Source organism: Tyto alba, unplaced genomic scaffold, assembly GCF_018691265.1.
Source record: "Tyto alba isolate M040663 unplaced genomic scaffold, T.alba_DEE_v4.0 Super-Scaffold_23, whole genome shotgun sequence".
Taxonomy (NCBI): Eukaryota; Metazoa; Chordata; class Aves; order Strigiformes; family Tytonidae; genus Tyto; species Tyto alba.
The window spans coordinates 122,839-146,354 of NW_024881297.1; the positions used below are offsets into that span (position 1 = coordinate 122,839).

Sequence of the window (23,516 nt, forward strand, 5' to 3'; positions counted from 1 at the left end):
AGAAAGACCAAGCAGAACCCCAGAGAGCCTGGATAACCATTATGTATGCTATTATATGCTTACAACATCACCTTAAAGGGTACAGAACTGCAAGAACATCTTTCCTCCAGCAATTAAAAAAAGACCTGAAAATATCTCTAGTACTTTCTGAATAGAGACAGTCAGATGCAGGTCACTCTGCAGTTGTTCAATCAATCTGGTGTATCCAAAGCACTGGCTTTTTCCATCATATTTTCAGAATTGATGCACACTGTCCTCCATCACAGAGCTAAACCTGCCTGTCTCCTGCTGCTACCTTTTATCTGAAGAAGGAAGAGATTTGGGGGGCTCTATCCTAATGGCTGGATCCCATTCCCCAGGGGGAAGCACGATGACTTCATCCAGAAACTCATCGATGCCAGCGATCAGGTCCTGCCGGTCCTTGGCTTTATAGGCAATATCGTGGAATACCTGCAAGGAAAAGAGAGACTACATGTAGAAAATGTTTGCATTTTCTGAAGCCCAGACTGCAAAGGCACCTACTGAGTTTTATTCCACAAAACCAACTTATTCGTTCTCAAAAACCTCTCAAAAAAATATCAGGACACCTGGCACAAGGATGTGTGAATCTCAGGAAAACCCTTTCCTTTGGTTGGTCCCTTAATGGCAGAGATTCTTTTCTTGCAGGTGTATTTTTGATTTTTAACCATTTCTAACCTTTAAAAAATGTTACCAAAGCAATTATCAATTTCTTTTATAAAATGAAAAGCTTTCCTACAAATAAGGAGTTTCAATTATACTTTGAGAAGACACTTTTACAAAACCACAATAAAGCACTGATCCTCTCTTCTACCTTCTTCAGTCTATCAAAAAATTGTTTATTTTCAACCCTGTGACATAGAAATGATGACAGTATTTACTCAAAAGTAATAACAAGAAGCACACACTAGTTTTACGGAAAGGCCTAGTATCACTGATGAAGAGCTAATGAGAGAAGAGAAGAAAACAAGCATTAATGCTGAATTTTACAGAAATCTTTTGGACTACATGGAGTGAAGGTGGATCGGCACACGTGATCAACTTCATAAGGACAGTTGGTGATACGAAGAAGAACTTTGAGGTTATGGAAACCAGACCATTGCTCCAAGAAGTAGAATGACAGAAAACAGAAAAGCTGAGACAGGGTGAGTGGTAATTAAGAGAACCGTCCGAGAGCAAAACAACATAAGGAGAAAGCAAGAAACAAACATAATGTAAATCAGCCCCAGATGCGCAGAGCCTGAGGGACACTGGAAGAAAGAAGCCATAAATGAATATTGAAAGCCCAGTCATCTCACTGAGATGTATGATTAGCAAGTAACTGCTGGCTATGCAAGGGTAATATATCAGCACTGCCCAAATGAAGAAGTGCTCTGAGACACAGTTCAACACACAACAGTATGGCCTGGGTGTAACCATTTCTGTGGTAATTACCTGGAGCATAGCTGCGGGTTACTGTGAGGGTAGAATGTGACACAAGGCATATGCTGCGACAAGGTTAATGCAAAGAGTAATTCAGCATCTATTTGAAAGAGTGACTACGAGGAGGAGAATAGACACCACAGACAGAAGCTGCCTATAGTCATGCTTTTATAAAAACATGAAGCCAAGTGAAATCACTATGTAAATTATGGAATTAGGAGGTGACATTTGGGTATTTCAGCTTCATGTGCACCCTACCCACGTGCCCATTCCAGTCTTCCACACTGGAAGAAAGGGCATCATTATTAGCTAATGAAGTGAAACCTGGGAGAACCCATTTCACACAGGAGATGTCCAGACACCTACCTCATCTGACATCAGAGTGGCGATAGCTCGGCCGATCTCATGGTAGGACTTTGCTTTACCCTTCGGTCCCAGTAGAATGAAGAGAAATCTGTCAAAACAAACAGATTGTTCTTATTTAGGATAGCAAAATGGATCACTTACTACTTACACAATATCTAAAGAGGAAATCAACTTTAAAAATCTGTGGCCCTTGTTAGAGATGCAGAGACCGCCAGTGGCCTCCAGCTAACTTTGGACTAGAGGTTACACACTGCAGTCCATCACACTTACTCAGACAAGAAAGACGCTGCCCAAAGATTTTCTCCTCATAAGCCTTAAAAGTAGCCTTGAGACCCACTATGGCCAAATGCTATCACAGTCCTCTGCAGAAGTCAATACCATCCAGCAACCTAGACTTCAGGATGATGTGAAGGAAGGACATTCTTCCACTGTCCAGCACCTGGAAGTGAACTATGCATGATGGATGCAGCTGCAGTGCAGAGCGGTTGAGACTCCATGCCCGGTGCACCACAGGAAGCCTAACCACCCCCAAGGTGATTTAACTGACCATATGTTTACTGGCTCTTTGTAACCATTCAATCCTTGTATAAGAGATCTTATAGCACAAGGATGTTACACAAGATTTAACACAAGGACGTGTTAAATGCTTCCCTAGTGCTATTCTAGTGCCACTTATGTGATAATAGCAGGGATATGACTGCTGCTAAAAGCCAGGAGGGGACAGAAAAAGATTGAAGGACTGCTCACTCGAGGCAGTGACACACCTGAGCACACTCTGCGCACAGGATGGACTGAACGGGGCACAGAGCTAAGAGGGAAGATGCTATTAATTATCCACATTGCTCATGGTCAACTGCATCGCTCCCCCAAGCCATCTGATAGCACTTATTAATGCTCTGCTGGGGCCAAGATCTCTGTTATGGTCCAGCACCCTGAGTAGCTACCCACATGTGAAGGGAAACCATTCACCTAAAAAAGGGTTTAGCTATAAATAAGTAAGCCCAACTTGTATGCCCTGAATTTCTACTCCAAGTATACGACACGTACCAGGCACCTGTAAGCCCATCTGATGGCTTCAAAGTCACAGCTTAATTCTTAAGCAGGCAGCTCAAGGTGTAAACCTATTCCTATAGCAGGCACCATCAGCGAGGGTGACTACATCTGCAAGGTATTGGGAATTAATTTCTTACATGATCTCTTTGGGCACCAACTATACCCACGTCACTGCTAATGAGTTTGAACTGCTAATGAGTTTGAAAAACACCATGGTATGAACCCTTTGGAGACAGGAAATTACTGCTCTTTATCTTTCCTGCCCTCACTTTTGTCATTACTGACGTGCTATCAATCAGGACTTGCCTACGTGACAATAGGTTCTAATGAGATTCCTTTATGGAAAAGGTTATACATGGAAAATGGCTGCTTCTGCCAATAAAATCATCTTGCAGTTGTGGCAGAATAACAGGAATCCTGGTGAAAGGTAGCTGAGTTTTCCAACCTCTTAACTGACACTCATTAGAACAAGTTTTAAGTATGCCCTCAAGGTTAAATCTTCAAAGATACCTAGATCCTCCTGGTCTGGAAAAAAGATACCACCATTCCAGTAATACTTAATTCAGGAAAGACCTAAGCCTTAACTTAGACACTCCCGGTTCCTAAACTAAGTTTCATATGCAAGGTCAAGGTATCAATGCTGAAATGATAAAAGCCATTACTTCCTATAAAAATATTCTTATGTTAAAGTTCATTTTATGCTGCAGACAGGTGCCAAGCTGGCAGCTACTTACAGAGCATCTAGGGCCCTGTAGAAACACAAGCTTCCTATAAATCCCCTGTTCAGATTTGTCCTAGAATTAAAAAAAAAAAAAAAAAAAAAAAAAGATTTGGTTCTCAGCTATGGCATAAAAATACATCTCTTTTCACGCTCACCTCTTCGCCTTGCCAACTGGCTTGTTATGGAAGCCATGTTACTTCAGTTGGCCACCTCACACGAAGGCCAACCTTCGGTGCCCTGTGGGATTTCAGTGGAGACCATCATGCCAGTCAGATGGTGTCGTTTCGAGCATTCAGCCTGAGCTGGACTCTAAACTAGTGACCTTGAGATAGAAGTGTCTCTCACGCATCAACTCAGCTCTGCAATTAGCAGCAACAGAAGTCACATGGCAGGAGACCAACTTCTCCATTTCACCTAATTTAGCAAAGAATGGGAATCATTGGGGCAATTTTCAGCGAACTCCCTGTCAGCACGTGTTTCAAACAGAAACACTAATAGCTGCTCAAAGCAACTTCAAAGCTTCCTGAATTAAAGCTTTTTCCAATTACAGCCGTACCTTTCCTTCAGTAATGGAAAACAAACACACTATAACCTTTGGTAAGTTGTCTCATCTAAAACCTTTTGCATTACTTCCAGTGTGAATTTGGGTTAGCTTCAACTTCCAGTCATCAATTTTGACTGCCTCTCATAGCTAGACTGAAGAACCCTCTATAATTATACTCTTTTAAATATCCTCCACTATTGATCCAGTCATCCATAGCCATCTGTCAGTTAGGCTAAGCCATTCAAGGCTTTTCTCCTCTCTTCAGTCGCTTCGGTGGCTCTTCTGTGAACCTTCTCTGATTCATCAGTGTCTTCCTCAGGGAAATCATCCATGAGCTGGTGGTTTTGTCAGTGCAAATATAGAGATGAAAGAACCTATGGCTACTCAGGAACTGCATGTGAGCCTGCTCTCCTGCGAAAATGAAATTAGGAGGACTGAGCCAGGGGTCAGGACCAGCATGGGAAGTCTTAGGAACCATGGTGGGCAGAGCTGGCATTATCACTGCAGTGGAGGGAAAGGACGTGGCGCATACTTGCAGGAAATGAGGTTTTGGCAATTCCAGCACTGATGGAATAATCTGCTATAGCCAGGGCTGGCCCCAGCCCTTTACCTACAGCATCACCCAGAGAAAAGTGGTACTGGGAGCACAGCTCTTCCACTGGCGCTCTCTGTCCCTCGAGGGAGAAGTTGACCTGAGGCCAAATTAAAGCACAGATGACGGGATTGCTCTGGGCCAGGGACACACCCTCTTCCTTATTTGTCAACCTTGACTACATGACCTATGCATTTGCACAAAAGCTGCTGATAAAATGTGAAACACAAGAGGGTTGAGAGGTGCAACACCTCACCAGAAGTACTTCTCTGCTTACAAGCACCGTATTAGTATTTTAGCTTCCTAAATCAAAACATCATGAGGTACTAAATCAAATGTCTTCTAAGGTATATTATATCCAAACAAGTGCTTTCTATTTAAAAAATCTAGAGTCCTATGAAAAAAGGCATCAAGTTAGTAAGACAGAATCCATAAATACAGCTTAATTGGCATTACAGTAACACTTCCTAATCGAGTTCTTCCTAAGGCTTTCAAGTGTTTTACTTAAGGTTCACATGGAGGTGACTAAGCCATACACACCTAGGTCATGTCCTCTGCTCTCCTCCTACCTCCTGGAACTTTCCCTGCGTTTCACAAGTTATTATAAAACAACATTAAAGACAAACGGGTCCTCAGCCAACTCTTTTAAAACTCTAGGATGCAAATTACCCAATACATTAATTTAAAAAAAAAAAAAAAAAAAAAAAAAAAAAGGTTCATAATTTCAGAAGTTGCTGCTCGGCATTCTCTGGATTTTCCAGGGGAATGAGACATTTTCATAACCATCTTTTGAAATAATTACATCAGCTGGCTCTCTTCCAGTGCATAACAGAAGTACCTGAATGCTCTTGCATTTACTAAACTGTTCTTGAAAACAAGCCGTTTGTGACACTTTCTAAATTCTTTGTCCCGACTGATTCAGCTCACAATTGCCTTCAGCATGCAGAACAAGACCTTTTGAAAGGTCAAGTATTATAAACACAAAACCATTAATGCATTTTAGTGGCTCAGACTAGATTATGTTTGTATGCATTTAGTATCATTTCATTATGAATACTTTCACCTAAGAAAGCGCTCACTCCTAGTTGTGACAGACTCCTCCTCCTCCTCATCTGCCAAGATGAAGGCCAGCGCAGAATTCCTCCCTGCTGCACACAACACATGCTGAGTTATCAAATACCCATTTCTGATAAGTAACATCGCTCAGCATGCTTCAAGGCCGGGAATGTGAGGTTTGACCTTGTATCACTTAGCTCAAAGTCTCTCTGAAGTAGTAACAAAATTCAATGTTTCTCCTTCATCCTCTGGGCAACAGCTTACAGACAGGGCTGACAGCCCTTGCACCCAGGACACCCAGCACAGTTAAAGGACTCAAAATCCTCTGCTTCCAAGCTGATAATGAGCCAGGAACTCAGTAATTTATTATTCTGTTTTACCTATAGCACTATTCCTCCCATCGTCTTTGCATGCTTTACCCTCCCTAAGCAGATGATGACCACCAACTATGTATGATTCACCTTTTGATCACATGGGCTATGCCACCAAACCCAACACAAATTAATTCTCACAGATGAGCACTTCCAAATCAAAATGAACAAACGTGCCCTTGCCAACGCATGGTAGACCCAGTCAATGCACCTAGAAGATCTAAATGTGGCACCACAGCAATACAGTGTACAAGCCCAGTAACCTGGGGTTATGGACCTAACAACCTGCTAGGAGTGAACACAACCCTCCTGGACCTTGGCGGGAGGTGACACCAGAGCCTGCAGGGCAGAATTTCAATCTAGTTCGCCCAAGAAGACAACAAGGCTTTACGTGCTGTGCTTCTGAGAAACCTGGCTAGAAATCTCCACAAAATCACATAAAGAGCATAATTAGAAGATGGGGAGTGAATAGAACATGGGAGGCTCCAAAGTCAGTGCAGCACTGATATTTTGCCATCCATTTGGGACATCCTGGAAGAAATCCATTATGTCCATGACTACTGAGTTCCTGTACAGGGCAAGGATCACGGTGAAAACTGTCCCAGGACCAAACCTCACCACGGTCTCTCTGCAAGCTGACCATCAGTGCAGAAGACAAGGTCTCTCTCTGTGTCCCGCCCCAGAAATAAAATTTAAAAAAAGAGGAAGAACAACTAAAACAAGATTCAAGCTCAGCCTGCTCATCCATGCCTCTCTCAAGTCTGGAGCAAGCAAGTAAGGGTTAAAGGTACCTACACAAAGGAAACTCCATAAAGTCCTGGAGGAGACACTTTTATTTTTGAGAGGGTTGGGGGGAAGCACTCCTTCTGTTGTTGGACACCATGTGAGATGCCTGCGAGGCATCCAGCATTCCCAACAGAGATACACGTTGATGGACTCAAGGGCTGAAGGAACAACCCCTTGATGCACTTTCCCAGCAGAGCCTGTGGCTTGGACCACTGATGAGAGGAGCACAACCTGAGATTGTTGTAACTAAAGGAGATGGGGAAGTATTTGGTCCGTCTTCTATTTTACACAGGTGATCCTTCAAGTTTTGGGCAACATACCAACATTGCAGGCTTCTCTCATGGTGTCCAACACACAGATGCAGACAGGCCAAGGTAGTCCTTGGCTGCCAGGGCTCCCATTTCCCTGAGCAAGTCCTTCTGCTGAAAAGGCTGCTAAAGAACCCAGCCCTGAAAATCATTTCAATGCTGTAATTAATGAACAAGACACACACTTCATCCTTACCTAGGAAGAAGAAAAGATGTCTCTGAAGATAAAAGCTTACAATTAGGAGGCAAGGGAGAAGAACCTGACTCCTGGTTCTGCCACATGCTTCATAAGTGACCTTTGGGTAAGTTACTTCATTTCATCTGGGACTTGTAGACACAGGCAATTTCCCAGCACCACATATTAGACTGTGCAAGTCTATACAGCTTATCTCCAAAAAAAATCTTTCCCTTGCTCATTCTTCATCTTTTTTTCCCCATCAACTTTACATTAATGCAGCAGACCTGAACACATGATTGCACATTTCTTTTATGAAAAGAAAAAGCTACCTCTATTGCATTGTCCAGAGGAGAAGCAGCCATTCCCAAGCCATGGTGCAAGCACGGTAGCTAAGTGCCTGCCAAAATGAGGAGTTCATAGCACTGCGGAATTAAATTCAACACGAGAAAACCAAAGTCCTTACAGGTTTTTTCGATCTGAATGGTAAAAAGAAAACTCAACACAGTGAAAGGCTGGGATCTCTCTATAACCATTTCAGATCCCTGATTTTTATTTCAAGGGCTGTATAAAAACACTCTGCTGAGAAATTTTTTTTCCTGGAGAGTTTGTCAGATCTTGCTGATTTCTTTTATTTAAAAATTAACTTCTAAGTAAAGGAAAAGTACATGTCACTGTGGGAATAGATGGCCTTGCGAAGGCCACCTCCCCTCTGCGTTGCAGACCAGCATGCCCACAGCCCTCTGCTGAAACCTGGGTGTTTAACCCCCTGCCTTCCCCCCACAAAAACAACCTGCTGCTTTCTAAAGAGAGAGACAGATGCAGGTCATGCTGCAGTTACTCCACATCCATGGTGACAAGGATGGCCAAGACTCGGCGCTGGCCGAGGAGACGCCCCATCACAACTCGCCTGGGCCCTGATGGAATTTCCGTGATTGAATTTCACAGGATGCAGCCGTTGCAAATGGCTCTTCATTACTCATGCAAGCCACCTAATGAGCCTCCCTGCTTTGATTAGGGCTAGCATTTGGTTTGGAGGACAGCAAATGGATAATACTGTTTCCTGGAAAAAAAACGTTGGCATGGAAGAACATATTGTCTTGATTAATGCTATTGAGTAATGAGGCCATTCAGCAATCCTAGATCTAACTTCCTGGCTCCCACTACCAAAACAAACAATACCTAATTTTACATCTGCTGAAAAGCATTCAGACTTGTGTTTAAAAAAAAGAGTAAGTGGGATTAGACTATGAAGCTGAAATACTGAAGTATACAGAGATCAGTAATGCCGAGGACTGAAGAATCACTTTTTCTAAAATTAAGCCCCTTCTATCTCCCCATACTCCTACCAGAACACCCAGTGTGCGCAAACATTTGTAACATGGTTATTGTAAGGAGCTTCTTTGTGAAACTCCAAGAAATACAAACACTGCTGCATTACTAGAAGGCAAATAAACCAATAGCAAAACTAGATCAACTTTACAATGGTTCGGTCTAGTATCAGTAATGCACTATCCACATGCTTTTGCTGCAGTCCTATGTCTCTTTTCACAAAGTATTACTTGATATAGCTTCAAACCCTCTAGGCATTACTCAAATTGCAACTTCCACTGTGTTGAAAGCCCTTGAAAACTGTTCACATAAACCACACGTTTGCGCCTTGGTGATGTGAAAGGCGCAATTCAAGCTCCCAAATGACATGGAAAATGTAAAGCAAACCCTTTGGAAGGTGACACCAGAAGCACACCAGAGCCCGGGCACACAGCAGTGCCGAGGAACAAAGCACCACAGAGGAGAAAGGGGATCCTGCAACCCAGCTGCAGGCTGTGCCCCCACGGCCCCTCCTGTCCCTCTCGCCGAAACTCTGCCGTGCCCCACTCTCAGTGCACAGCATCACCATTTGATACTAACCATTTATTTACACAGCTCCCACATCAGGGGGGATGTTCATGTATACATGAAGCAAGAAGATACACTGCTATCTAATGCTCACACACAGCAGATGCTTTGGACATCCGTACTGATCATTTTTCTCTCCTATGTTACACGATAAACAAGATGCAATTGTACAACTAAGGGTAATATTGCTAAGAATTCAAACAGGACTTTAGTTTTGCTATTCTGCTATATACGTACACTCACTGCACAGACAGGTACATTCAAGCAATTAATTAAAATACTTAAGAATGTAAGATATATTCATATTTGTGAGACTCATTAATTTGCAACATGAGTCACAGGAAATAAAATATTTATATGGCATCTTCCTCTGAACCATTAAGCATTACAAAAAAACATATAGTGTGACCACCCTGACAGAACTGTGTGCCCCAGTTTACCTGACTACTTTTTTTTTTTTTTTTTCCCCAGCAGGGCCCAAATTGCATCCTTCATCTAATGTGAGTTTTTAAGGGGGAAAAATACATACTGCAAAAACATGCAGAGGGAATCTCAGCTATGTACACCATGTGTTGGGGGGGAATCATAAGGGGCAGGAAAAAAGCCCCAGTAGTACAATGCCCTTTACTGCTAAGGCGTTAAGTTAGTGCGTTTGTGTAATGTCTGTGTATTTTACAGCTTCTATCTTACAACCAAATTCGGGACCTGACAATTATTAAGCAGCTACAGTGAGTTCTGTGACTTTAAACCAATAATCCTGACTGTTATACGCGTCACATGGTGGAAAGCAACGGAAGAGTGTCGTCTTCTGGCCTGGTGGTTTTATTTTACAAGGTGGAAATGCAATCTCCAATTCTCGTCCCCTGCCTGGGGGCTGAATTCTCTTACCGGGTAGGTACGGGGACTTCGGTCAGAGCACCCAACATGACCGCCTGCTGCAGCCGGACAAAGGCAATGAAAGGATTCTCCAGGAAGTCTACCTCCCCCACCAGCACGTTGGAGGCCTCAGCATCACGGGGCAATTTCTTCATGAATTTATTCTTCAGCTGCATCAGGGAATAGAAAATTAAGTCCTGTTAGGCATGCGAACAAGAATGTGCAATAAAATTTACCCAGATTTCACCCACATTTCCTCCTTGGTCAGAACAGATCTTTGGCCAATATGTATCATCCAAACAGAGTATATAGAGATATGAATGCTAAGAGCAGTCCCAGAAGAACAACGCTGATATTGGCACTTGGAGCCAAGAGGAAGCTGAGCAGATTATGCCTCTTGGAGCTGCTGTTTCCGTTCACAGAGCCGAGATGGTATTATCTGGGGGAGAAAAACCTGTGCAGCAGTGAGGAAGATGAGCAGATGAGGGCAAGGTTTCAGGAAGAAGCACTAAACGACTGGCCTGTGGAAAAGTAACCCTGAACAATGGACTCCAGGAGCTGGGCACCTACATTTCACAGTGTACATGTCTCTTCGAGTTCCAGAGGAAAAACTATGCTTAGTGCAGGCTTTTAGGAGCACGTTTCCTACTCTGTGGCTTCTCCCTTAATCTAAAATTTGCTTGAGGTTGTCCAAAGCCGTTGTTCCCACTGTCTCTGCAGGCCAGCACATGAGGAGTCACCAGGCAAAAGTAGCAGGCGTGCTGCTTTTGAAACTACATTAACGGTCTCAGTAACTGCCTGGGTGAGAGACTGGCTCGTTACTGCTTCCCAACATCGCGGCCTGAGCCGTCAGCCCTCCCGCAGCCTGCTGCCCTCAGAGCACGGAGCAGGGCACGGCCCGAGGGGGACAGAGGAACAGGTGCCATCATCAGGGACCTTCTGCCCAGGAGAAACCTCCGCCTCAATCCTTCTACAGAACGATGCTGGATGGCTACTACGTCCCTCACATCCCAAAGACCTGAAGGAAGAGAAAGCCTTGGGAAGAAGCGAAGAGGGGCATCCGTGAAGAAGAGAGAAATCAGAGTGGGTTTCTGAGGGAAATAAAAGCACCAAGCCTGGACAGAGAAGCCAAGGTGGGAGGGGGGGGAAGATGAGGAAGAGGGTGGCTATGAGTGGCACACCCAGCCCCTGTGTGGGTCCTGAGCCAGGGTGGGCTGGGTGGCACAGGGAACCCCCTCCGGATGCTCACCCTGGGGGGTCCATGTTAGCTGCTCCCCTCCTGACGAGGCTCCGAGCACTCTGCTGGCCCCGGTACGAACGCCAAGCAAGAGGGGAGTGTAGATCTGTATCTATATCAAACTCAACTATTTCTTTGAAGTACAATCATATCTACCCTTAGTGAATTCATACAACAACAACACAGCTATGCATGCGGAAGTTGAGGGTAAGGGCATTTGTTTTAAAAAAGGGGCAACAAGCAGTCAGGTAGCAGTAATTGCCTGTCTTCATCCTTTCCTGTGACAGCGCACAGAAACTCCCCACTCTGTCCCAGCCACGCAACCGAAACACACGTAAAATCCCACCACCAAAAGGCAGCTAATGAGGTTGCGAGTCACCGTGTAGCTGAAAGACCTCTCATGTTTCCATCATCAATTAAACATCTGCTGCCTTATAATCAAGTTACTGCAGCTGATGTTTTGACCTGCCACAGGAACTCCTAACTTAATCCCAACTCTGTCCTCTATCTCATTAATACCTTTCTGTCAGAGAGAGATTTTAAGAACCTCACACAGCAGTTGAAGTAAATGAACTGCTAACATCTGGAGTACATACATACATACCACTCTGCCTGATCAATCAAAAAAATCAGCGTGGCCCTGTGGCAAAGAAATCCGCTTCAGCAGAGCTACCTAAAATCCACAGCAGCTCCCACCAGTCTGATTCCACAAGCTCTCAGAAGCCTCAAATCACACACTGATGGTTTTAATATTTATGAACTAGAATATCTTAAACACACCAGAAAAAAATAAGGCGTATGGTAATTCCCCAACAGAACTTTCTAACTTTAAATTGATGCTGCCAACTGTTCACCACGTGCTAACGTATCCCTTGGAAGAACAAGCAAATGGCAAAATGCTTGGATGCATGAGTTTTAGGTACACGCTCAGCAAAACCTGTCACGGAAATCTGGTGTTTGTTAACAGAGAGCTTTTGTGTAACAAGACTTTGCTGAGCCAGGGATTGTCTGCTGGGGAAAAAAAAAACACTTCAGTGTCCTCCCTAAATGGGTGCAGGACCCACAGCTGTGGAGATGCACCCGAGACGGGGCAAGGCTGCTGTCAGGAGGAGGAGAAAGGCAAAATGCCCATTGGTGGAGGATGCTGCTGCTGCTCCTCAGCCCCCCTTTTCTAGGCAGCATGTTGGGGGTTTCCCCCCAAGCACCTCTAAGAGACACGAAATCACCCTCTCTGCCAGGCCACCAAAGGAAGATTCATCAAAAAAGCCTTTACCACATTCACAGGAAGCTTCTCTCTCGTGACCAGTCTGTCCTCTGGTTTTCCTGAAAGAGTTGTGCTTGAAAGCAAAAAAAAAAAAAAAGAGCAAACACTTAGAAACTTGCTGATGCTCTGAACCAGGGTTTTGGGGCTTTTTTCCCCCCTTAACTCTTGGGCAAAGATAAAACGTGGTGCCATGGCAGGAGCAAGGCCCCATGTGCCACTGAGCCGCGTGTGGCACAAGGATGAAAGCATAAAGATGTCTAACTCTTGTGTTGAAGAGGTAGAGAGACCTCCTGGGAAAAGGAACCAAACCGGCTGGCAGGCTTGCTATGATCAGCTGTTTATCCCCAAAGGCTCAGGTTACATTTTTTAAAGGATGGTGAAGGAAAATAGATCAAAATCATTGCTGGAAAAGGACAGATTCTTCTGAAGTACACCCAGGTAAACAGGGACACCAGTATATAAAGAACTCATGCATTTCAGCAAGTATTTTGTAGAAAAAGAAATTCAACTAAGACATCAACATTTCTTTCTGATTTTCTTACCCAGGTTATTTCAGCATGTCCTTCCTGTGATGCCTTTCTAGCCTTACTCTTACAATCTTTTATTGCTCCTTTCTCCTCAGTAACCTGAGCCTGAGCTGTCATCTGAACTTTTTTTGCAGGTAGTAGTGCTTTTTCCAGTGTTCTTCCAATCTCTTCCTACATCTTTATCTTCTTCTTCATTAACAGTGACAACCGCTGTGCCAGAACCATGACAAAGGGAGCTGGTGAAGCCACCGTGAGCACATACCAGTGCAACTGCACTCCTTACCTTCAAGCCTTCTCATACTTTAAAGATCCAGATTTTAGTCTATTTGAAAACCAACGCAACTTGATTTTACAAAAAGGTCATACCTCAAAGCAAGCCAATGTAGTTATATATTACATTGTATCACATTAAAAAATTAAGTATTTAGTAGAATTTCCTGTCAATTTTTGCTGCCTGATGAATAAGAAAAGCACGTGGGAATATACATATTTTTCACCATATTTGGAGTTTAACTCTTCATTCATGGCAAGCCCACTGTTAACTGTGGCTCTAAACATGGTGCATGCATGGCCTCTCCTACCTCCTCCAACACCTTTACACCTGGACTGCCAAGCGTTGCACCCAACATAGTGTCACCCAAGGCAGCCTGTCACTGCAGAGTGGGAATAAGCTCTGGGCATTCGATCTGGAGAGAGCTACCCCAGTTCTTGCATCGGGATATGCACAGAACCATTTTCTGACTTGAAAAGGGAGACCACAGAGAGCAGTTCTGCTGTTGGCACCTTGGGTCTTCCTGAGGGCTATCTGCTCGCTGCACAAGCCACGGGAAAGCCTCAGGCCTGGGAGCAGCACCAGACATAAGGTGAATCCACCAGCAAGGAAAGCAGCATTGAGACTCCAGTCACGATATAAGCAGCACTTCTAGAAATGCAGCAAAGCATCTGTTGTGTTGCTGAGCAGCTGGGCTCAAAACTGCAGGGAAGCGAGCCTAAGAGACAACCTATAAAGCTGTATGTACTCATTTCCAACAGTCCTTCCCGAGGCATCCAAATGGTATCTGAGGTCCAAGTCTGTGCTTACCACCATCAAAACAGAATGCCAGAAGAAATCTACTGGCTAGCATCGCTCCTGTCAGCCAACTGCTAGGGTTACTCTCATTTACACATCTTCTCCCAAAGCACAGCTATAGCTTCACACTAAAAATAGCTCCTTACAGCCTGAAGGTTATTATTTTCCTCTCTGCACCTACATACTGTAATGGTACCACCGTGGACGTGAGCAGGCTCACAGGGCTCTGCGACACGCATCCTCTATCTGACAAAATAGTAACTAAGCCCAACTATGGAGAAACATATCAATCGCTTCTGATTTGATAACAGGACAACACTGCTGCAGCAGCAGCTGAGTTTAAAAAAATCAGCCTCTCCTGGCTCTTTTCTGGTCTCCTCCTGGCACTTGAAATCTCTTTAGCCTGGCACAGGACTGCCATTCTGCTAGGGTATTAAATTAGAGCTTAAGCAGGCCTGCTGCATGGCAGCGTTGCTCTTACCCCCAGCCTTCCCTATAGCACCAGCAAAGCTCCTGCAGCCTTGGCCACACTGGTGCAGGGCATCACTGCCCCTGTCTCACACAACCCCCTCTGTCTGCCTTAGCACTCCGGCTGCGTCCTCGCAGCCGGGGAAGGATTTCCGAGTGTCCTCAGATCCAAGACGGCTTTTGTTTTTAACTTCAGCAGTGGCAGAATTAATTGGAAGTGGAAGGCTTTTGAAAAAGCCTGCCCTTCGTCGGTTCCCAATCCACCCCTCCCTCACCCTGGGTGATCTTTGGAGATGCTCCGTGTTTGTCTGGCCAAGGTGAATGGCGAGGGAGGATGTACTGCCAGAAGCACCAACGGGGGGGGGGAACACCAAACGGGGCTACAAATCTGTAACAAGCTTTGCCAGGAGACTCAAGGAAGCAGAAAAATGGAAAAAGTCTCACGAAAAGGCATGAATTATTGATTCACTGGGAAAAAAACTGCTGGAAGAATCCCACTCCTGCATGCTTCAGTCAGGATTACCACCAGAGAAAATATTAAATAAGCATCAAGGAGGTCTGTGGAAGAAGCTTGGGAAAAGTGCTACCAGTTCTCCCATGAACAGTGTTTTGGAGGAAACTGGAAACAAAATATAACAGCAAGGTGGCAAATCCCCAATGAACGTTCCGACTTTGCTGAACAGGTCGGTTGCACGCTTACGTGTGCTACTGAACGGTGTTGGCCCAAACCCCAGTGCCTTTCTGTACCAGAACCGACATGCAGGATCTCAAGTCAAAACAGCATGACTAATTTTGAAGAGCTATCATTATAGTGGTTTTTGCTCCAAATGAGTTTTGCAGCACCACTTGCCACTTTCTTAAATCATTTATCAGATAGGTGATGGGAAGGGTGCAGTTAGCACTTTACAACCCATTTTGAACCATTCCCCAAAGAAGCTTCGGAAGGATTTGAGTCCTCAGCAGCACCCGAGAGCAGGGAGGGAGGCAGGCTGCCAGTTGGAAGCACTATATCCACTCTCCCTGCACTCTGCTAAATTAAGCATCGTTCCAACCTGACCACTAATGTTATGTTAAAGGCCACAGATCGCCAACTCTGTACTTGCAAAAAGGCACGGCGACCTGAAAATCACTATTTCCCTAAACATATTTTAACACTCTTACCATCAGCATCACTTAAGCTTTATCGGAAATGAAGGCAATTCCTAAGTACACACGGCTTTTGTTGCATCTGCTCGTTTTTTCTCAGGCACGTTACTGTGCTGTAGACCTGTCTGCTTTGCACTCGCACAGATGCTGTCCAACCCCAACCGCTGCCGTTTCCAGCCTAAATTGGGGGTGCAAAGGAGAGGCAAGAAGCAGCTCGCAGGCCTGGGAAGCGGGAAGGAGCAACCACAGTCACCAGGGCCGAGAGAGCTCCCAGGCGAGTTACGGTGCCCCTGGACCTCACAGCGAGATATTAAAAAACAATTTAAGGGACCAAGTCAGGCTGATTTTCCGAAATCACTCAGCACCAAGTATTTTGCAAAGGATGGAAAGCGTCTTCCTTTCTTTTGGGAGCACCTAGCACAACCAAGAGCATAGCTGCCCAACAACCGAGAGCAAGAGAAGACAGAAAGGAGCCCGTGGCTGAAGAAACGCACGGCTCCTGCCTGTGATCCCTGGCACGCTCTGAAAAGTAGTTTGCAGGCTTGTCCAAGGCAAGAGAATACCCAAGGCAAGTGGAAACTCCATTAAATGAGTCATTAGCTGAAGCATCAGAAACACAAAGCGAACCAAAAACCCATGATACAGCACTAAAATTATAACTAGAGAAGCCCTTAAGCTAGTCACATTACTGTAACGATGCTCCAGGCTTTGCAAAAGGTTCTGCAAGGAACGTGTAGGCACTGATCTTTGGAAGAATCGGTTTGCCCTTATGTGTCATAGTCATATTTGATCACCCCCAGCCTAAGGAAGAGTTACCAAACAAAAACCGCTGGCTGTGTGAGCTGGAGTTCAGGTGAAACACACCGCTTGCTCAGCAGCAGCCTCCTTTGACATTGAGGATTATAAGGCTGTGAAAGCTTGAAATCAGTTGTTCTTTGGGGACGGAGCTCTGCGGCGTTCCCTGTGGCAGCAACAACCACCACCTCAGCCTTTGGAGAGGACAGTGCAGCACACCAAGCACCCACGCCTGGTGGCTTTGGCTACTCACCCAATTACCATTGCTTGGATTTAAATGCCAGATGCGTAGGGAGAGCAGTCCCAATTAACTGAGACGGGGGACACCGAGTCCATTCGCACCTTATACCTGTTTTATGCAAGTTTTTGCAGCTGTGCCCTGTCTGAAAAATCAGCCCTAAGTGGAAGGAGGGCTGGGACAGAAGAAAACCTGTTAGTGAAGTGTGAGGCTAGGACTCATCTGAGCTTTTCTGCTACGGGTAGAGCAGCTGTCTTTAGGGGATATCACCACTGACCTCACCTGATTGCAGCAGGGAACCCACCACATGCTTACAGCAAAAGGAGAAATAAAAGGAAAATGTTACTCAGGTCCGACGCTATTACATAGATACAGTACATAACTAACAAACCCTGTCTCATCATTACAATACCGATAAAACAAAATCAGAAAAGGGCCATCCACTGTCCTCACCTAAGGAAGCTGTAAACAGATACAAACTTCATAAGCTGCCTTCCTCCAGCTGTGCAGGGTCTCAAGTGCAAGCCTGAATTCCCCTTCCCTTAAGCAGCATTTAGTTGCTATCATCAGGGGAATTGAGCAACCAAAGAAAACACTGCTGGCACGAGAAACTGAGAATGCTATCTATTTGGCAAATATCAAAAATATCATTTCCAGGCTTTTGTTCAGAAGCCCAGGAAGGTGGCTTTTGGCAGTCCCGCTCTGGGAAAGCAAAGCTACCAGGGCTATCCCATCCTGTGGGGATGTACTTCTTCTTTATGCCCTTCATCATTTTACAAGCCTCCCTCCTCTTCCCCAAGCCACACTTTTGCAGGCTGAAGGCCCCTAGATTATATTTAGCGTCTCCAACAGAAAGTCCATTCCAACTTGCTCTTTTTCACCATATCTAAGTTCACCATATTCAACAACCTCCAGCACTGCACTATTAAAACCAGCCAGTGCTTGATGTGGGGATGACAAGGAGGGGAGCAACCCATGCAGAGGTTAAGCTAGGATTTGGCTGCAGGCTCCAGCTCCTGCTGAGCTCACGGTGCAGCAAAACTCACACCCACTAAATGCAGCTCTTCCCCCCGCAAAGTATGGCAAACCCCGAGCATTCAAAATAAGCACTGATCATACAGATCACCATCACAAGCCTAACTGCATACGTGGTGCTTTGTGTAACTGAAGGAAGGCTTCACAATTCGTGATCACAGGGAAAAAGGGATCCAGTTGCTTTAATTCCTGTTATATCAAAGCCAAGTGCAAGATGGGGATCCTCCAGCCTGGCAGGCGGCACCAGGCTGGGGGAAGAAACCCCCACGCAGGAACAGGGCGGGGAAGAAGAGGAGAGGGCTACGTTATTTAATAGAGGCCATTTAAATATTCACTCTACCTTCTGTTCACTCTGCGTAGGGGTACATGTGCTCACCCCCCCACGGCATCGCATTGCATCGCGGGGTTCCCACGCTCGAGCACAGACGCACAGAGCTTTTGTACTTAAGAAAGGTTAATTCCCCCAGGAATTTGAATCCTCCTCTGCCTCTCTGTTTTCCCCGTATCTGTTCACATATACGTTTAAGATTACCTTCCCATAAACTACCCCACGAACGCTCACTTCCAGGGACACCTTCAAAGCTCTGCGTTTTGTCTATGTCATCACCCAGGAATGCTTTAGAGGTGCGTTGCTGATACACCGCAGGGAGAAACGGTGCAAGCAAAGCTGCTCTCTGCATCAAGAAAAAAGGCCAAAGCAAATAAAATTCCAGTTAACTAAACTTCCTAGAAACTTTTCCTTTCCTTCAAAAAGGTGGCAGTGATCTGTGGTGGGAGACGGTAATTTTCATTCGAGCTCCATGGAGTGAAAGTAGGTCATCCAGGCTGACAGACCTTAAAATTGGGAATGTCTGCCTGTGACTGCAGAGATGAGGAGACATTCAAACAGGAAAAGCTGCGAATCACTGAACTTGATTCCAAACAGGGGGGTCCCATCAGCATCCTCCCCATCCGTCGGTCCCCCAGGAAAGGCAGGGGGGTTTCTCTCAACAAGGCCAATTTCTTTTTTAACTTTAGAGCCAGCTTTGGCACAGATTCCCTGTTGATATGGAAACACCAGTTTGAATAACAGTGCACACACCACAACAAATAAGAAGGGTTTTGTGCCTCTCTCTGACTGACCATATTCATTCAGAGCTTGTTTTGTCCCATATAGAAGCCCTTTGACAGTGGAGATAATGGCAGGTCAGTAAACTCCCCTTATAGCAACATATATTCATTTTCTATATGCTATCACATCAGCTCAGTAATAACAGGTCGCTGATAAAACAGATCTTCTTTAAATGTCGCCTATATTTTTCATCTTGAGTATTAAAGAAGTCCCAGTGATTCGGCCATTTGGAGCTGCCAAGGACATTTTAACAGAGCACGACCAAAGGACTTCTCATGGGAGGAGGGACAGAAGTGGGAACTTCTCCAGCTTCCTATGGCCCACTTGCACTCTGGCAACAAAGGGGCTGATAAAGGCTGTACTTGACTCTTCTCAACCCCTTTCATTCACAGATAAAGCTCAAAAAATAATTTAAAATATTTTCTAATTACTGAGACTACATGAATCAAGAGCTAACTTAACAATGCCAGCTCTAACACCATAAATGACAAACTGTTCCCTGGGCATCGCAAAGAGGATTAAAACCTTGTCCTCCCCAAAAGGCTGCTCAAGTGGAGATGGGACGCAGCTGCAGGCACTGTGAGGTTTGAAATGCCTTGTGTGGGACAGGCAGATTGAAACTCCAAGGTATGTTGCCAAAGGTGAGCTCAGCCCAAACACAGCTTAAGCAATACTAAGTAGAAGCAAGGCCACTAGCATTTTCGCAGATTAATCATGTGGGGACACTTTATAAACATTGTCCTGAAGCACCTGTGACTCAGATGTGGCAGCGTAGTTTGAAACTGGCTGGAAAGCTGAAAAACACACAGAAAATCCTACCTTGATGTGCACTAAAAATAAGAGAGAATGCAAAAGTAACCTTAGCAAAACACCCAGGCAGCCCCGGGTGAGCAACCGTTGTTATCTGTTACCAGCAGACGAATGGATGGTGAAGAGCCGGGCGGTCAGGAGCACAACGCCAACCTTCCAGATGTAGGCATGACCCACAGGCAGAAGTTTTGCCGGCGTAGCCACATCAGTTGGCTGTGTGGACAAAAAACCCCCCAATCTCTTGGCATACACGGCTCATACCAGCGAAAAGGGTCATTTCTCACCAGCACAGGCCACCCCGCGAGGTGGTTCCAGCTGGTCCAGGCTGCGGGGCTGCCCTGCGGACTTGCCAGCATGGCATAATGGCCCTGGAAATCCCTTTCACCTGCAGATGAGCCTCTAAGAAAATGAAAAGCAGACAGGAATGTGGGATGCCACCAGCAAAGAGTGAAGTTTGGGATGCCCCTGTGCAGGCTTTCGCTGCCCTGCCCTTGTCACCCACACCCTTATTCGGGGCACCTTTACAAGCTGACAGGAGTCTGGACAAGCTATCCAAACTAGGAAGTGGCCAAGAGCCATAAATGTATTCAGAAAAGCCTATCTGCATTAAATATATAGAAGATGCGTATGTCCCTGCCCATGGCAGGGTGGGTTGGAATTAGATGATCTTTAAGGTCCCTTCCAACCCAAACCATTCTAGGATTCTATGTATAACTTGACTAAGATTCATCTAAACCACCAAAAGTGTTAGATCTTTTCTAACTCTCTCTGGTTGAACAATCTACACGTACATACACGTGTGCATCCCCCTCGCCTTGCCCAGGTTTGCTGGATAGCCCACCAGAAGCACCTGCTTTTTCTAGACCCATCTCTGCTGTGGACCAGACTAAGGTAAACCACAAAGCTGTCTTTTTTTGAGACCTCAGGAAACCTCCATTAGGTCTTTCAGTTTGGTGTTATTCAATGTGGTGTTAAGAGAAAAACCTGAGCAAACAGCTTGACCTTCAAGAGCTGGAGGAATTCTCCTGCTATGAGAAGTCCTGGTCTCTCAGACACTGCTCTGGTACCACTGATGTATATGGAAACAGAGAGCTCTGAGCCCAGGAGACGGCAGAACGCCTAGATGCTGCTTTATTAATTGGAAAACAGAAAAGAAAAATAAGTTGTCCAAAAGTGCCACTGCTTCTGCTTCTCTATCTAGCTGCAAACGACCAGTACATTAACTGCAGCCAACACCTCATAAAATAAGACAAATGAAGGCAAATCACTTCTCTGAACTGCTACCTCAGAAGCAGTGTTCTGCCAACACAAATACAACGGAACACACCTCCTCTTCCCTAACTATCCTTATAAACTGCCAAAACATCGAACAAGCCCAAAGCAAAACCATGATAAAACAGCAAAATCAAAATTTGGTGGCCTTTATTGAAACTATTCATCATCAGGGCAGTTTGAGCCAGGGCTCTGGCACCTTCTGCAAGCCCCTCAGGATGATGAACCAGCCTCTTTTGCAATCTTAATGCAATACAGTACAATGACTCAAATCGTCATTCTCATGGCAGAGAGGAGCCTCTTCATGTAAATTCCCTGACTTCAATAATTCATAAAGAATACACTCTTAGCCACACAGAGCAGTTTGGGCACTCAGCACTGCTGACAGATGCGAGAGTGGCAGGAGGAACAAATCAAAAGCCTTTTGTTTAGCTTCGGGGCAAGCTTCCCATGCTGGCTGGAGGCGGAAAGAGAAGACTTCCTTTGGGGCTCCCCTTTCTGTTTTGCAGTTGTAACACCCCATGAGACAGCACGTGTTTCAAGCATGGCAGTGAAAAGGAGAATAAAAGCTTTCTTCCCCCTCTTCACTTCTTCCCCCACAAACTTTCACCTCTTGTAGACCTCATTAAATATCCTGTTATGGCTTCTTATCCCAGTTATCTGTTGGGAACCTGATGGGCAAAATAACACTTCGGTGATCATCCGCAGATGCCAGTGCCCCCAAATAACAACGTAAATCAAGGTTGAAGGCCTCTCGGAGAAAACACACACACTCAATCTGTGAGCAATGCTGGCTCACTGCTGCCTGCAGATGCTCTCTACAAGCTGTTCTAAGCTGGCAAACACGGTGCCGACAGCACAGCCGCTTTGGTGAAGCTTTGGTGTCCACACACCATGTTGCCATTGACTGTAACCGAGTTGGCACTATGCAAAATCAACAAATAAACCTCTGTCCCATTAATTTCCCTTTCCACAGACCACCAGTAGTGACAACCAGCCTACCAAGAGCAGCTGCTATGACCAGACCAGGTAGGGGGGGACTATGTTTTGTCTGTTGCAGACACATGAGACCCAAATCAATATTATTGATGCAACTTTTGTGATGAGTAATCCACAGTTAAAGATTTTCTGCAAACTCTGTATTTTGGTAATTGGCCCTTCCTCTTGTTTCAGCTTTACAATCATTTGCTTTCCATAAATCAAAGGGGAAAAAGAGAACATGGCATTTTTAATTTAGCAGACATCCCAACCTTACAAGGAACCCAGGACTTTATTACTTTCAGATTCCCGCATTGTTTTATGACTTCACAGTCTTATTCTGATAGCAAAATTATTTCATCCAATCTCAGATAGAAGAAAGAAAATTACACAAAGCCAACGAACATGTTCTATCTCCACCATCTGTCATGAAACAATCTCTCCTTTGCTAAAGCTGCTAACCTAACTGCACATCACACATCCATAAATACTTTAAGTCAGAGGGGAAAGAGAAAATAGAGTGGAAGACATTTAAGTTATGGCAACTTCCTGGGGTGTTTTTTAGTGAAGAGCAAGACACTGAAATTGTTTTCAGAGGACAAGACAACAGGAAACATTAGTTCAATGATCTTAAAACTATCAAAGAACAAGCCAATCACATAGGTCCTAAATACTGCAGCAGGTTGGCCGCAGAGCACCGGGTTTGTACCTCAGGCCCCAGCTCCAAGGAGCGCGCTTGCCCAGCCCTTGGGCAGCCATCCCGTCAGGCACTGAGCATGTCACAGAACCACAGACTGGTTTGGGTTGACAGGGCCCTTAAAGCCCCCCCAGTGCCACCCCCTGCCCCGGGCAGGGCCCCCTTCCCCCAGCCCAGGGGGCTCCCAGCCCCGTCCAACCTGGCCTTGAACCCTTCCAGGGAGGGGGCAGCCACAGCTGCTCTGGGCACCCCGGGCCAGCGCCTCACCCCCCACACAGGGAAGGATTTCTGCCTCAGATCGAACTTAAATCTCCCCTTTCATTTTGAAACCATTATCCCTGGTCCTATTCCCTGATGACCTGACCCAGAGTCCCTCCCCACCTCTCCTGCCCCCCCCTTTAAGCCCTGGGAGGCCGCTCGAAGGGCTCCCCGGAGCCTTCTCTTCTCCAGGCTGAACCCCCCCAACTCTCTCAGCCCGGCCCCCCAGGGGAGCTGCTCCAGCCCCCCCAGCATCTCCGTGGCCTCCTCTGGCCCCGCTCGAGCAGCTCCGGGTCCTTCTGCTGTTGGGGGCCCCCGAGCTGGCCCCAGCACTGCAGGGGGGTCTCCCCAGAGCGGAGCAGAGGGGGACAATCCCCTCCCTGGCCCTGCTGCCCCCCCTGCTCTGGCTGCAGCCCAGGGCACG

General features: G+C 45.7%; 1 protein-coding gene across 2 annotated transcripts in view; it reads right to left on the reverse strand.

Annotated features, from left to right (window-relative positions):
* The window catches only part of SLC4A4 (solute carrier family 4 member 4), a 185,704-nt gene that overhangs the window by 44,957 nt on the left and 117,231 nt on the right, over positions 1-23,516 (reverse strand). For both annotated transcript variants that reach the window (XM_042796525.1, XM_042796524.1), the window contains exons 8-10: positions 10,200-10,357; positions 1,807-1,894; positions 296-450 (exon numbers count right to left, since the gene is read on the reverse strand). In XM_042796525.1, coding sequence (XP_042652459.1) covers positions 296-450; positions 1,807-1,894; positions 10,200-10,357 — 401 coding nt within the window. The remainder of the gene's footprint in view (positions 1-295; positions 451-1,806; positions 1,895-10,199; positions 10,358-23,516) is intronic.